The sequence below is a fragment of the Asterias rubens genome, chromosome 1 (genome assembly GCF_902459465.1).
Source record: "Asterias rubens chromosome 1, eAstRub1.3, whole genome shotgun sequence".
NCBI lineage: Eukaryota > Metazoa > Echinodermata > Asteroidea > Forcipulatida > Asteriidae > Asterias > Asterias rubens.
In genome coordinates, this window is record NC_047062.1 from 14,746,611 (window position 1) to 14,762,659 (window position 16,049).

The following is a 16,049-nucleotide window of genomic DNA, read 5'->3' on the forward strand; positions in this document are numbered from 1 at the left end:
CTAGCTGTCCTGCTGAAAAAGGCCGAGTTATAAACGGCCTTGAGTCGCGACCAACAACAGAGGGCGTCATTTTTGTTTTCAATATTTCGTAAGTCCGTTGACTATGGGGATTTCCCGGAAAGGCTTTGGGTGCGCGTGACGATTTTCTTTGTAAGTTAACTGTAGAATTTTACCTTTTTCCATTGTTTTGTGTCCATTTAAAAAAATCTTTTTGTATGATTGACACTTGTGATCCTGCAGTGATGTGATGGTTGTCCCGTACTATCTGTAATTCTAACAATAACATGACTATAATTTAGGCTTTGTTTAAAATTAAAATTTAAAATGGCTGAATAAAGAAGAGTGAAGTTCGCCCAAAATTACGAAGTTCAGACAGCTCGTCCATCGAACAACTCGTCTCTTGTTTAACTAGACCATGTCAACGGTTCGAACAAACTCGACGGTGAGACAAATCTTCGGATTGCCACACAAACACACACTATTATGTTTTCCCAGTCAATTATTATTTTGTGCGCATGACATATTATCTCGTGCGCACGACGAAAATATGGATTCTTGAAGCAGCCCGTCTCCGCAGCGCCGCCACACGTGTGACTCACCGCGTGCCTCACCGCGATGTGACTCACCGCGACAGGTCAATGATGTCGAACCAATAATTGTTTTGTTTGGCGTGTTCTTGTTTGACATTATTCGAATGTCAAACATCGAACGTCAAACAAGGATTAGTAACGTTTGTATGCCAAAACAAAGCTTGTCTGATAGTTGAATGAACGGACAAGCTGTTGAGTTGTCCAAACCATCGAGTTGTTGGAATCGTTGATTGTATGAACCTTTTAAATGTCCAAACCGTTGAGTTCTCCAAACTATTGAGCCAGACGTCCGAACCGTTGAGTCGTTTGAACCATGGTTGTCCGAACCTTTGAGTTGTCCCTGAATTTTCCGAACCGTGGAGTTGTCTTAACCGTTGAGTTTTCCGAACCCCTGTATTGTCCGAGCCGTGGAGTTGTCTTAACCGTTGAGTTGTCTGAACCGTTGAGTTTACCAAACTGTTGAGTTGTCCGAACCGTTGAGTTGTCCAAACCATCAAGTTGTCCGAAACAGTGGAATTGTCTGACATTGCAAACTATCTCTCCAGTCCTACATAAGTTACATGAACCCTCCTTGTCCCCTCCTCCATGCATGAAAGTACCTCAGTCAAATAGTTCTACTTCAAGAAATATGTCCCAATCTCTCTCTGCCAAGTAAACTTTTAAAATCAGCATGAAGTAAGCAGGAGATGTTGTCAGTGAGTCATGAGACGTTTGAACTAAATTATAAGATAAAACGGTATTCTCTGTCAGATATGAGTGGTTAGCCCGGTGGTATTAAATGTTGTGGAAGTGAACATTTTTCACTTGAAAATTATACTCATTTTTTTGTTATTATTTTCCTTTTTGATTTTACTCTAGGTACACAAGACAAATCTTACTGACGAAGTCGCACAGATGTATAGAAAGAGTTTCAAAGTATTGCATTTTAAAAAGCAACCCACATCTATTGCCCAAGTGTGCCTAAACAATGGCAACAAGCACTTCATCTTTAGAACCTTTACGAAGTAAAACTGCTTCGATTCCTGGCAATGTGAGCTTCAGTCCTATGCCCAATGTTTCACCTCCGCCATCGTTGATTGAGGTAGAAGGCATACAAAAAAATTTATTCATCAACCCTGTCGATGAACAGTTCGTCTGCACAATATGCAAGAAGGTGTTACGATGGGCCATGCAGGAAGGATGTGGCTGTAGAGCCTGCTTTGGATGTCTACAAAGAACTATCAAGTAATTATCGCACATGACTAGACTGGATATTGTTTTTGATAGAATCATTTCTGACAACTTTCAATTTGTACCTCAAACTGAACAGTGTCTAAGGTGAACGTGATGCCTAGAATTAAACGTTTATTAGGTTGAAACGTAAACCAGGGGTGCGTTTTGGCGGTTGTAACCAACAACTGTTTCAGTTGAAGTGGCCATTGGTTAATCACTGGCCAATGACCGAAACAGATTATTGGTTACAGCCGCAAAAATTCACCCCCAATGAGCGGAGAAAGGTTTCCTTAAACAGAACCAGAAGGGCCCGAATTCACGGCACTCCTAGAATTCTGGGTTATACAGGCAATAAGTGCAGAGTTCCATGTTAAAAGCAGTGGACACTATTGGTAATTGTCAAAGACTAGCCTTCACAGTTGGTGTATCTCAACATATGCATAAAATAACAAACCTGTGAAAATTTGAGCTCAATCGGTCATCGAACTTGCGAGATAATAATGAAAGAAAAAAACACCCTTGTCACATGAAGTTGTGTGCTTTCTGATGCTTGATTTGAGACCTCAAATTCTAAACTTGAGGTCTCAAAATCAAATTCATGGAAAATTACTTCTTTCTCGAAAACTACGTCACTTCAGAGGAAGCTGTTTCTCACAATGTTTTATACCATCAACCTCTCCCATTACTCGTAATCAAGAAAGGTTTTGTGATGATAATTATTTTAAACAAAACCAGAAAGGCCCAAATTCACGGCACTACTAGAATTCTGGGTTTTACAGGCGATAAGTGCAGAGTTCCATGTTAAGCAGTTCCATGAAACCACGCCCAGAGGTGTTGGGAACTTTTCTGCTGCAGTTAGAAACTGTCGTATGGATCAGGCTAAGATATTTTCAGATGAAGCCAAAAGTTCATTTAAGTTTTTGACACTGTAAGCTTGGGTGAAATAAGGGCAATAAAGGGCAACATTTGTATGCATTTTTAATTTGGGGTTGAACAAAGACAAATTTCAGTCAACGGACTCCGGTTTAAGGTGCCAAAGCTTTACCCACTGAGCTATCTATCTAGCCTTGCTCCTTATATTTTGTCAATATTTTTGGCAGACTCCCTATTTTGTCAATATTTTTGTTCAGGGTGCCAGGAAGTGCCAGTCAGAAGTAAATACTTGTAATGTTCAGGGATCATGCACCCAAGTTTATACGATACAACTTGGGAAGCAGCAGCCAGGGGATCAATAGTAGAATGCAACCTTTAAAAAAAAAATATTTGTCCAAACAAATTTTCAATTATCCTCCTGCAGGACTCAAAGTGAAACTGTCACTTGCCCCAACTGTGGAGAATCGTTCCCTAAGGAGGACATCATTAAAGACAACCATGCGAGAAAAAAACTGGAGAAGCTGCATGTGTACTGCGCAAACAGGGAGGCCGGTTGCCAGAAGCAGCTACTGTTGAGGAACCTGGATGCACACGTACAGCAGGAATGTGAATACGAGATGATACAGTGTATTCACAGGAGCAAAGGATGCACGGCTGGAATTCTCAGACATAAGTTCGCCCAGCATTTGAAGGATGAATGTTTGTTCCGCAGAGTGAAATGCCAGTTCTGTGGTACGGAGTTGATGGTAAATGAGCAAGAGGTAACTTGGTTTAAAACTACAACCTTCCTAGTTATCATAATAATACATGTGGTGGCTATAGTTGCAACTAATAATAATAAAATAGTGGGTTCTTACGAGTAGATCCTTCTTAGTGACGCTCATGTCTTCATAATTATCATCGCTGGTCACTGGGCCATTTATTTCATTCCTTAAAACCATCTCAGCTCCACAGCAAGCATACAGCAAGTGCTGACAAGTGTGTAGAGCAGCAAGCAGTTAAGTATGTAAAAACGCATTATTATGATTATGGTAAAATACCATAAACAAGAACCATCCCTCACCGGTACCCCTGGGTTAAAAGGATCAATTCTAGTTTTAAGTGTCTTGCTCAAGGACACAAATTTCATGACCGGGATTCGAACCCACCCACCTTGATGACTTGGCCAACAGAACTCCGCTTTGTATGGTGCACTATATCGCTCTGGTCAAGACACGGCACAGACTTAACTGACAAGAAGGCTTGGTTTGATCACTGCATAGTGTTTATGTCTCGGGACTTTCAGACGCTCATCATGTTTTATCTTGGATATGGCCGCCTGCTTTTTTTAGCCTAGAATGAAAATGTTGCAGACAAGTAAGGTGAAAAAACATTTAATGATCTTTTTTTTTCTTCATTTCGTTGCCCTTATGAATAATGTACTGTAATCCCAACTGAATTTATTTTATCTAAACCAGGGGTGTGATACATCTTTGTGCCGATTCAACCAATGTGTGAAAATTTAAAGCTCTAGAAATGTCAATTTTATTTTTTCAGTCGCACGAGAAGAAATGCAGAGAGCTCATGGTTTCATGCCCAAACAACTGTGGTACAACTTTGGTTCATAAAGATAGAGTAAGTACTATACATAAAGATAAAATAAGTATCATTGTTAGCAGATTTCTGTGTACATTGTATCGTAAGCGCAAAGGCACTGGAGACCTTTGGTAATTGTCAAAGACCAGTCTTCTCACGTGAGGTCTCGAAATCAATTCAAATATTTTACTGAGAAATGACTTCTGTCTCAAAAACTTTAGAGGGAGCCGTTTCTCACAATGTTTTATACTATCAACCTCTCCCCATTACTCTTTACCAAGTAAGTTGTTATGCTAACAATTATTTTGAGTAATAACCAATAGTGTCCAGTGCCTTTAAGGGAACTGTTACAAAAGTTTAATTATTTCTTGATTGAAGCACACGATTTAGATGATTGATGGTTACTTCAGCGAGCATCCAAAGGCAACATTGGTTCAGTTCAGTTTGATTTTCCACTCATTCAGTTGGCTCTGACATTTATGTAAGTTTTGATGGTACGATGATTTAATGAGAAGAATTAAGTGACATAGTTCTCCCAAAAGTGTGGTTGTGGAGTGTGCTTGGATCTAACAAGTTAAAGAGTGAACTTTGTGAAGAACTAATTCATTCATTCATTTATTGTACTTCATCATGATAAAAAAAAAAATGAAGTTCCATATCCTGTGTTTTAAAACAACCAAGCATACTTACAAGCAAAACTTACCCAAAATAATGAAGTTACCAAATAGTTACATGAAGAGACAAATGATATGCACTTACAGGACTAAGTTGAAACATAAAGTGGCTCACCGCACAGTGGCTGCCCAAATGTGGATTTAGAGACCATAACAATATTAGTGAAAATATTGGCGCTGACAAAACACCTGAGACTGTGGTAGATTGGGCGGGGTATTTGTTTTTAAAAAACATTTAAATTTGTTTTGTGTAATATTCCCTCATCACTCATTTAGGGTCTAATTAGTACGTTTTTCAAATCAAAAACATGACAGTTCATCATATATGAAAGACAAGGAAATACTGTATAACTATTGTTAGATGTAGAAAAGATGTCGAACAACAAGACTTGCAATCTCTTATAATAGGGCCTTGTCACATAGGGCTAGCCTTACCTGCAACTTACTTGGAGGCAGCCAACTGTGAAGCATCCAAAAGGAACTCTTTAGTGGCGCAGGTGACTTTTATCTTAAGATGTCTTATTTTAACCAAGAAAATTATATGAACAATGACATATGAATGTTTTGCCTTTATGGAGATTGCCTGGAACTGGTTACCTGTAAGTTGCCTCGTGTGACACAGCCCTTGTTCCTAAATATGAGCCTTCAGATATGAGAATCGTTACTTGAAACATGCTAATGGATTTCTCTTTGTTCTTCTTCCTAACTTTCTATACCCAGAAAGTTTCCTGTGTGGTTTGTAACTTACTGCCAATTTCCTAGTTGTGTCAAGGTATTCACAAATCAAGGAGAAAGTTCAGCTGTAGGGTTCTGCCCAGGATTTCTTTACTGGTGGACAAATATTTTTCTTAGATCATAAGAAATAGACTATAACTGGAGAAATAATACTCCAATTTTGGCTTGGATACCATGTTTTTACTTTATTGTAATCTAGATTTGTGCTCATACGATGCATTGTCTATTAACTTTTGTTTTGTTTTAAAAGAGCAGGAAAACTTCTTTTTTTATCGTAGATATTTCATTTGAGGATGATATATTTCACAAGAAAATTCACCTTCATTCTTCCTTGAGGCCATCTTGGAATTAACAAACCGTTGGAAAGTTATTTCCAGTATTTTCTGTAAGCTGAACAATGTGGTTGCTTAGTGAGTCTTGATTCTGAAGGAGCAGGCCTCCGCAGTACAGACATAGTTAGACAATTTTGATAAATGTCATTTGCTTTATTGGCTGTTCGTTCTCAGCAACACCTAGCAAGCAGTTAGACAGAGTTCAGTGCAAGACCAGCCTTCAAAAATCAACTTGATGCGACATTTTTACAAGAAACAAAAGCATGCAGGGGTGAAGCTGAGGATCATGGCTGGTCAATATCCAGTATACTTCAGGGATCACATGGAGTGTTTCTTTCCACATGAACAACCAGTAGTCTACTGACGCCACAAATCTACGCCCTATTGCACACCAAGCCTCAATCAGATGGTGTGCTTCTTTCTAGAGGTCCAGCGTCAAGATATTAAAAACCACAGAGAATGGGGAACCCACATTACACTTGATAGTCTGATATTTATGCAGCGGCTATGAGAGATAGAACCTCTCGATGGGACTCAATTGCAGAGGCAGCTGTAACCAGGTTGTCTCTCCATACGTAGAGAGGAGAGTCTGGTCAAGACGTCACACTTTTAAGAATGTACCAACCAGCTTGACAGATAGCTTTGAAGGTTGCACTGAGTGTGTCTCAACTACAGAGGAAACCATCCACTTCCAGAAGAAACTGCAGAAGTAACCATCCTAAGTGTTCATTTTGTCTGTAAGCTACACATTTAAACTGCAATGTATTGCTGCGATGTATGCGACACCATCTGAAAATGTTCTCGAAAGGGAAACCCTTATTGAGTTTGTAAATTACACCTAGGCTCAGAGATATTGATATAACCCACATGGTGTACTTCAAACTAAGAAAAAGCCTGAGCTACAAACCACTTTTTTATCTCTTCACACTTTTGTGAAATGCATGGGAAAGTTAACAATTGTTCTTTGTAATTTTCCCCATCATTTACCTACACTTTGTAAGTATCATTTTCAAACTGTGTGTGTTGACAGGTTTAACAACAGCTAGACTGATCAACAACATGTTATTTGGAACTCACAATCAGGAAGCGTTAATGCCAGTTTATAGCTTAAAGCCAGTTGTATCTGCAGAGCTAAACTGTATGTTTTGGGAAAACAAACGGATTCCTTATGCTCCCTTTGAAAGGAAATGTAGTTCTGCCAATTTGATATTTGCCAATTTTATATTTTCTTGGAAAAATAGACTTTGCCTGTCAAACAAGTACTTCAGGATGATTGCTTCATGAAATTAAATGTGCAAAATCTAACCCTACCACTTGTCTTGGATGTTCCTCTTTTTTTTTGCACAGATTGATGAACACATTACAACAAGCTGTCCACTGACTGCAGTTGAGTGTCTTTTCAAACGTTATGGGTGTAACTTTTCGGTAAGCACAAACTCAGAACCATTTTCACTATCAGTAATTGCTGATATTTATCTGGAAATAAGTCTTGCTTTGGGGAGAAACAGATCAGATTAGAAATGGTATGGAGATTTGAAAATGTACGACTTAAAGACACTGGACACATTGTTAATTGTCAAAGACCAGTCTTCTCACTTGGTGTACCTCAACATATATGCATAAAGTAACAAACCTGAGAAAATTTGAGCTCAATTGGTCGTCGAAGTTGCTAGATAATAATGAAATAAAAAACTTATGTTCGATTTTGAGACCTAAAAATCTAAATCTGAGGTCTCAAAATCAAATTCGTGGAAAATCACCTTGAAACCTACATTACTTCAGAGGGAGCCGTTTTTCCCAATGTTGTATACTATCAACACCTCTCCATTACTCATTACCCCGAGTGAGTTTTTATGCTAACAATATTATTGAGTAATCACCTGGCTTTTAAAATTGTGTGAGGAGCCGGGCGAAATTGGTGATGGTTGGGGGGGGGGGGGTTGCTGATAGTTTCACAGTTTCACAGTAGTGAGTGAGAGTCGGACACTTTAAAGAAGTTTATTTGAAGATTTTAGATTCAGAGAGAAATAAGATAAGGGAAATGGTAGGTACTGAGCGTGTCTTGGTCAAGATGTGGTTGTCTCTAAGAGATGTGCCTCGAAAAAATTAGTATTTTAGTAAAAATTAGTAAAAATTCACATATTTGGTACCCTATTTACACCCTTTGTATCAATACAGCAACAACGTAAAATGATGGATGACCACATGAAAGAAGCCCAAGCGTATCACCTCACGCTAGTCACCCAAAACATCATCCAGATAGATTCCATGTTGTCTACTATGTCTCGTAAAGTTGATGCAATAACCGTTGGAAACCAGATGCACAGTTTGGACATCTCCAGCGGAGGCCTCAAGCAATTACCCCAGAGGAACGAGAAGCAAATCCGAGATTTGCAGGTAAGGAGAGACAGATGAAAGCATTGCTTGGGTGGCGTTGCTTGGGTGGCGTGATTCTTTAAACTAGAAAATACTGCAATTTTTGGTAACAGAAAAAACCACCTCAAACAACAAAAGACTCTTAACATGCTTAAAGGAACTGGACACCTTTGGTAATTGTCAAAGACAAGTATTTTCTCACTTTGTGTATCCCAACATATGCATAAAATAACAAACCTGAAAATTTGGGCTCATTTGGTCATCTAAGTTGGAAGATAAATAATAAAATTAAATTGGTGTGCTTTCAAATGCCTAATAAAAGGCTTCAGGCTTGAAGTCTTTTAAACTTTGAGTGCGAAATTACTATTAAAAACTACGTTACTTCAAAGGGGACCGTTTCTCACAATGTTTTATACTCTCAACATCTCCAATTTTTTGGAGTAATAACTTTGTGAGATTTTTGAAGATACTGCAGCGGTCATATGAAAAAGAACACATTTTGTATCATAATCACCACATAAAATCAAGACATGTAAAAATAGCAGCTAAACTCGTAATATCAAAACTAGACAAAAATGTATGCAATTTCAATGAAGTGTGAGATTTTATGTTTCATTTGTTTGAGATTTTGTACAAAATTATGCCTGAAGAAATTCCAGGTTCAATGGCTTTTTTGCAGTCATAAAGATTTTAGGTTTCATCATTTTTTTTATTTTTTTTTTACCTTCCATCACAACTGTTATATTTTGTCTCGTTTTTGAGAAACAAATCTTCTGTAATGTGCCCTTGAAATTGTACGCAGCGAAATATTGTGAGCTTTGTAAAAATTATGGCTGGAGAAATGACAGGCTTTCTGGCTCTTTCATATGTTACGTGTTTCTTAAACGCTCCCTCACCAGTGTCTTTTGTCTTGTTTGCGAAACAAATCTTTTGAAAATGTGAGCTTTAAATTGTGCGCAGAGAAACATTGCACCGAGGCTAGAGAAGATAGACACGTTGGAGGACAGTATGAACCAGATGGCCAAGCAGACGACAGTGATGGCACTCCAAGAGTCCCTCAAGCCTGTCCAGAACAAGTACGAGCAATTCCAAAGCAAACTGCAAGAATTGGAGCAGCAGGTTGCCGGCAGATCGTCATCGGGGCCCGAAGTATCGCTATTGAGTGGAAGTGCAGTGTGTACGTTGATATTAAATAACAATTCACAGGCCTGGTTTTTCGTCTTTGAAAGGCCAAGGCCACTTCCATTGGAGAATCTCTTAAAGTCAATGAGAAACTTTTGAAGGGGCCCCCAAGGCCAAGACCAGGGGCAATGGCCTCTGTGTCCTGCGTGTAATTCCTTGCCTGAATCTAAGATGTAAATTTTCTTCGTAAAGTAACCTTGAAGGGAAACATGGAGCCATCTTTTAGGAGAGTTGAAAAAAGATGCTTTTACGGGTTCACGATAATAACCATTTTGGGGAAGTAATGATTTGTTTTTGGGTTGAAATAAAGTTCCAAATAACAAATATTTCATATTTTTTTCTGTAGCTTTTTTTTTTTTAATATAAGTGTTCTCACCTTAGAATTTGATCAAGTTGAGCTCATTCTAGGGCAAGCTTCCCCTTTCAGTTGCATATAAACTGTTGTGACTGAATGCATGTCAAGGCTTTTTACTAATTATTGCCCTCTTGTAAATGACCTTTGACCTATAGCTGCTCCGCGGGTCACAGCAATGGAGAATCAGATGGGAATGCACGCCGTCCGCATCGCAGAGCATGACCTTAGATTCCAGGTAATGGAGACGGCAAGTTTTGACGGAACTCTCCTCTGGAAGATCAAGGATTTCTCAAGACGCAAGAGGGATGCAGACAACGGGAAGACGCTGTCACTGTACAGCCAGCCATTCTATACGAGTCGCTACGGTTACAAGATGTGCGCGCGCGTATATCTGAATGGCGACGGGATGGGCAAAGGCACCCATGTGTCTTTGTTTTTTGTGGTGATGCGAGGTGATTATGATGCCTTGTTACCATGGCCATTCAGCCCTAAGGTGAGTAATGTCTATTAGCCAGGGATGTTATTTCTCAAGTTTTTCTTTTTTTTACACCCCCGTCCTCTTTTTTCCAGTTAGATCTAATTCATAAAAACATGAAGATAAGACCATGGAAGCCCAAGATGGCAGAGTAGGGTTTTAAAACCGTGGATAAATGTATTAAAAGCAGGCTTTGCACTCCCAAGCTTAAGCGCTTTCTCAAGCGTTGATGCTTTGAGCTCACAGTTCAGGCTTTCTGCAGGCTTTGCACTCCCAAGCTTTAGCGCTTTCTCAAGCGTTGATGCTTTTAGCTCACAGTTCAGGCTTTCTGAACAGCCTATCACATCCCTGATAAGCTTAGAACCAAAACATTACTTAGAATTTATTGTTGTGAAGTTTACCAAATACTTTTAATTCCCACCCAATAATGGGGTTTGAAATCACACTGTGAAATCACTCCACTGTATAGACCATGTGACCTGTGACATCACATGTTTGCAACAGAGCCATCTAGACTGGACTTCCTGCAGGCATGGTTTGTACCCAGCTCAATGGAAGAAAACATAAAATGATTTTATTTAATGGTGTTTGCCGGTCTGATTTGTATCAACTTTCAATATGGAGAGGGGGCACATCTCAAAACATGTTGAGCTGTTTATATGTGAACAGAATCCAGTTATTTGCCCTTATCCCTAAGAGAAGGGATGTGCACAAGTTTTTTTCTGGCAGTGGCTGTTGAGTGTGATGTGACACCTTATACATAACAATGTTTCTTTCTGTTCAAGCGCTTTGGGTACCTTATTGGTAGTACATACACTTTATAAGTCTCTGTTATTATTATCATTATTTTTCAAGGTGACGTTGATTTTGATGGATCAAGACAAGGGTCGACGCCATTTGACAGATAGCTTCAGGCCAGACCCGTCATCTTCTAGCTTCCAGCGCCCCACTAATGAGATGAACATCGCCTCTGGATGCCCGCTCTTTGTCTCTCAGTCTGTGCTGAGCGACGTAGCGTACGTCAAGGATAACGTAATGTTCATCAAGGTGATTGTAGATGTGACCGATGTGGTCCGGCCGTGATTAAAGCTTTGGTTTAAGACTCCTTCATGGATCTTGGAAGGGTTCAGATTTATAGCTTGCCATATTTTGTAAAGCCGCTGGCCACGCGAATCTGCGTAGGGCAGACTAATCCTGCTTAGCAGCTTTATGTAATAAGGTTTGAAAGATGAGGAACTGTTTGAAGTAAACTTCCCAAGATTTCCCTGTATATTTTTTCCTTCTGTCTTCTCTTTCTGTTTTCAAAATTATTTACTTATAACTTCCTTGAACACACCTTTGAAAAGCTGTAATAAAAAAATTAAAATGTAAACATGTTATTATAATTCTCTTAAATACACCTCTAAAAAGAAATGAATACCAAACTAAAAAAACATGTATTTATAATTTTCCTAAATACACCACTAAAAAACTAGAAGTAAACTTAAGTATTACAGCCCATTAAATTAGCACTTGCAACACACACTTTTACTTTTTACACAAGGCACAAACCCCCTCACAACAGCAATCAGAAATTTATTTTGTCTAGAGTTGGAATTCTTTTAACAAGTATTTTACAGAGATTTTTGCCTCACAAAGACAGTCTTGCTTTTCAAAAGCCATACAGTCGATTAAATTTAATTTAATTCAATTCAATTAGCATTAATTATGTTCTGATCTTTTAATTTGGAACTTACTATTCAAGGCATTCGCATTTTCATAATAAATTGTTAATTTTTCCATTTGAAAAATCAAAGAGACTTCTTTATTATATGGGTACTGGGCCCAATTTTATAAAGCCTATAAGCACAAAAAACACTTGCTTAGCACAGTTGTTGCAGCTGGTGCCACATTAATTTTTTGCTTAGCAAAGATATTTACTCAGCAGTATTTTCCGCTAAACAGCTTTATGAAATTGGATCCTGGTCAGGAAGGTCCGGTGACATCTAAGAGATTTAACCGACGTCCAACAATGAACTTAAGAACCACATTTTGAACTCAAACAAGTCCCCCCAAAAATTACCTGCATAAAGCAGCAGAAGGATTTTGTGATTTTCTTTTTTTAAATTGGTATTTTTGTGTGAAGTTGTTGTTGCTGCTGATGTTGTTCAAATTGTCCTTGAGGTTTGCACTATGCACCAGGCAAGCATGAACCTTATTCAAAGCCCTAAGTCAAAGCGCTAGAACGGGCAACCCAACTCACTGCAACGTGCACTATTAACAACAAGGTTGATTAATATTCCTTATCCACCGATGCAAGTTTCCTTCTATTAAATCATTGCTAGACTGAAGGATTCGATCTGCCTTCTAGCTACCCGTGCAATCATGATGGTCTAGTTGTTAAACCTAGAATTGCAAAGGTTGTGGGTTCGAATCCCGTCGTAGTTGTATGTCTTTGATGGTTTCACAGAGCTCGGGAAAGTATACATTGCTAACACACATTGGTGTATTATGAGTGAAAGCAAAATTAACAAGGTTTTATAATGCAGTCAAAATATTATTGTAGTCCTCAATTCCTTTTAGTGTAAAGACCCCTCCCTTTTTTAGGCGGTTGGGGGAGGGGGAAACCATAGATGTCTCACCTGTACCTGGATATACATTAGAGTGGTTTTCTATGTAAACTAATGCCTGACCTTTGTCTTAAGAAGAAGAGAATTAAGCTTATAGGATTTAGGTACTTTTTGTAAAACAAAACACAATGCCCACACACCTACATTAAACTCACACAGTTTGAAGATAGTGATATTAGAAAGCTTCCCTCAAAATATTACTTTCTGGGGTGCTTTAGGTGCAAAAATAATTGTTGTCTCAATTTTTTTCTCAACATACATCGGTGTATAATGAATAAAGCTAAAATTTACAAGGTGTGTCTCAATTTTAGTACGTATTTACAAGCTGTGGTATAAATACCATGACTGGTAAATACGTTTTACATGCTTAAGTAGTTTTTGTCTTTTCGTGACTTTTTTACTAATTTTTCAAAAACTACAGCGCCTCTGCAAAAAATATTTTAAGGGAAGCTTTCTACCATTGGTATCTTCAAACCTTGTAAGTTTAATGTAAATCTTTGTACATTGTGTTTTGTGTGGAACAAAAAGTACTCAACAAACATGATGGTTTGGTTCAGAAACCAAAAAAATGAAGAGATGGAAAAACTTGAGAATTTGAGAAGCGGTAAAAGTCTTGATGTTCTTATATTCTTAAATGCTGTCCTTGCTTGGATTTTTTTGAAATCTCAGTGAGAAATAAGTGCAAAACCTTTCTCATTGTGATTATTATTATTTAAGAAAGAAACTATTTGGTACCGCTCCCCTCATTTGTCCTTTGGATGAATTTCACAAAGATTCTGAAGGAAAGTGACAAGAAAAAAAGTTCAGTGGCAGGAGATGCGTTGAATTTGAAGGCTTAAAAAGCTTCTTTTGTGATCGATTTTTTAAAATGGAAACGTTAACAATGATATGAACATGCGAAATGACAAATTCTTTTATATATTCTTCAAATAACCCCCTCTAAGTCTCAAGTGCTGGAAATTTCAGTAAATCATTTTTACATTTGATTTGTCCTCTTCTACGGAGCTCCAGGAGTGCCATCCATTATGTTGGTAACTCAATATGTGGAATGGCACTCCTTGAGCTCCGTACCCATCAATACATTCTTCTAGAACTTTCTCTGTATGATACATCAGAACTTATCTTCCTTGTAAACAGATTTCCTTTTAAAATCAATACAGAAAACATCAAAACTTAACTTCTTTTCAACTATTTGCTAAAAGCAACCAATCTTTTCCTGACTAAACTATAAAGTCCTGCTCAAGACACCTGCACATTTTCTTATATATTCAGAAGGGAAGAATACTTTTTGACTTTTACTTAAGCATATATTCCTCTTTGAAAGTAAGGATGTTTTGAAAGAGCCTCTTTGATCAAAGCTTTAATCACAGACATCTCTGGCCAGGCAGTCGTCAGTAACAAACTGCACCTCGCTCAAGCCTGCCCAGCTACCACCAAGCTAATCAAGCATGGCCTAGCACTAGCCTGACCAGCCGCCCCTGATTGGCAAGTCTGTTCAATCAACTGACGAGTAATGCTTGCGTTGTTCCCAGTGAAAAGCCTTGCTTAATCATTTGGTAATGGCACTACTGGGGCAAGATGAGGTATAGAGTTTTTAATGTAAAGTTTGTGCACAAAACCAGTGCACTTTTTTTATGTTTAGCAAAAGTCACACTAAATGCCCTGGACACTATTGGTAATTGTCAAAGACCAGTCTTCTCACTTGGTGTATCTCAACTTGTGCATAAAATAACAAACCTGTGAAAATTTGAGCTCAATTGGTCGTAGAAGTTGCGAGACAACTATGAAAGAAAAAAACACCTTTGTCACAAGAAGTTTAGTGCTTTCAGATGATTGATTTCTAGACCTCAAAATCTAATTCTGAGGTCTCAAAATCAAATTCGTGGAAAAATACTTCTTTCTCGAAAACTACGTCACTTCAGAGGGAGACGTTTCTCACAATGTTTTATACTATCAACCTCTCCCAACTACTTAGTACCAAGTAAGGCTTTGTGCTAATAATTGTTTTGAGTAATTACCAATAGTGTCCACTGCCTTTAAACTAACCATGCACTTGTTGTTTTGTTTTTGCAGAGTAATGTTGTTTTTTTAACATGATTCCCACAAAAACTTGATGGGATGTTTAATTTAAATGAGAAATATTGATTAATTAACCACTTCACTCACGTTGGAAAAAGACAAATTATGTGCCCAACTGCAGTTTTTTTTTTTTCCGGAACTTTTTGAGCTTCTTGAGTTATCGTTTTCCTTTTGAAAATGTCATTGACACAATGAAACCCTGACTTGCCAAAGGAAAGACGACAAAGGTTCTCGTAATTAGTTCTGGAATTTTCATGCTACCCAATGGAAAGTGCGAGTGGATAAAATTTCTCTCGGCTGCCAACTGTCCGCAAAACAAATGAGGAACACTCTAAGTTCTGCATTGAAAAAAGTTGGTTGTAAGTCTGTCCAATTTTTCTTAAAGATAACTACAATACCGATGTGAAGTGGTTAAAATAAATGAAAATATATACGTCCAGGCCTGGAATTCCACGGAGACTTTTGAGGTCATGGCCTCTGTGGCTTTCTTTTGTAAGAAAGTGACGTCACTGTAGTCTGTAGGGTAGAAGAAGAATACAAAACTGATGGAAAAAAGTTGTTGAATATATGATGTAGACAAAAATAGTCTTATATAGGATTTGAGGCATTGCGTGGTGAGGTATTAATGTATATTTGGTTTGCGGTAACACCATGTGTGTATCTACTTGCCAGGTAGAGTTGTTCTTAGGGAACTGTCTTGCTTTATTCTACTGTCGCGAAGTAGATAATCGGAGGTTCGGGAGACTTCTCAGTTCTGAAAAGAACTGTCCTGCTTTTTAACTACTACCAGGGCGGATGGTATAGAAATGAGACTGGACTACTACTTTTAGCTTATAGGATCGTAATTAACTGTACTGCCGCGGAGTCAGTTATGAAATGAAACGTTGAGACCAATTCAGAACTGACTCCGCGGCAGTACAGTTAATTACGATCTTTTGTTTGCAGGCAAATGTCAAGGAAATTTATCAAAGCAGATGATGTA

General features: G+C 38.3%; 1 protein-coding gene across 1 annotated transcript; it reads left to right on the forward strand.

Moving 5' to 3' along the window:
• The first annotated feature begins 67 nt into the window (after window positions 1–67).
• On the forward strand, window positions 68–13,150 carry LOC117291337 (TNF receptor-associated factor 3-like). Its single transcript, XM_033772983.1, has 9 exons — window positions 68–150; window positions 1,449–1,814; window positions 3,100–3,436; window positions 4,212–4,289; window positions 7,339–7,416; window positions 8,170–8,388; window positions 9,328–9,544; window positions 10,060–10,397; window positions 11,235–13,150. The coding sequence occupies exons 2-9, from the start codon at window positions 1,558–1,560 to the stop codon at window positions 11,460–11,462; spliced, it is 1,752 nt and encodes a 583-aa protein (XP_033628874.1). The 5' UTR covers window positions 68–150; window positions 1,449–1,557; the 3' UTR covers window positions 11,463–13,150.
• Window positions 13,151–16,049: the final 2,899 nt, after the last annotated feature.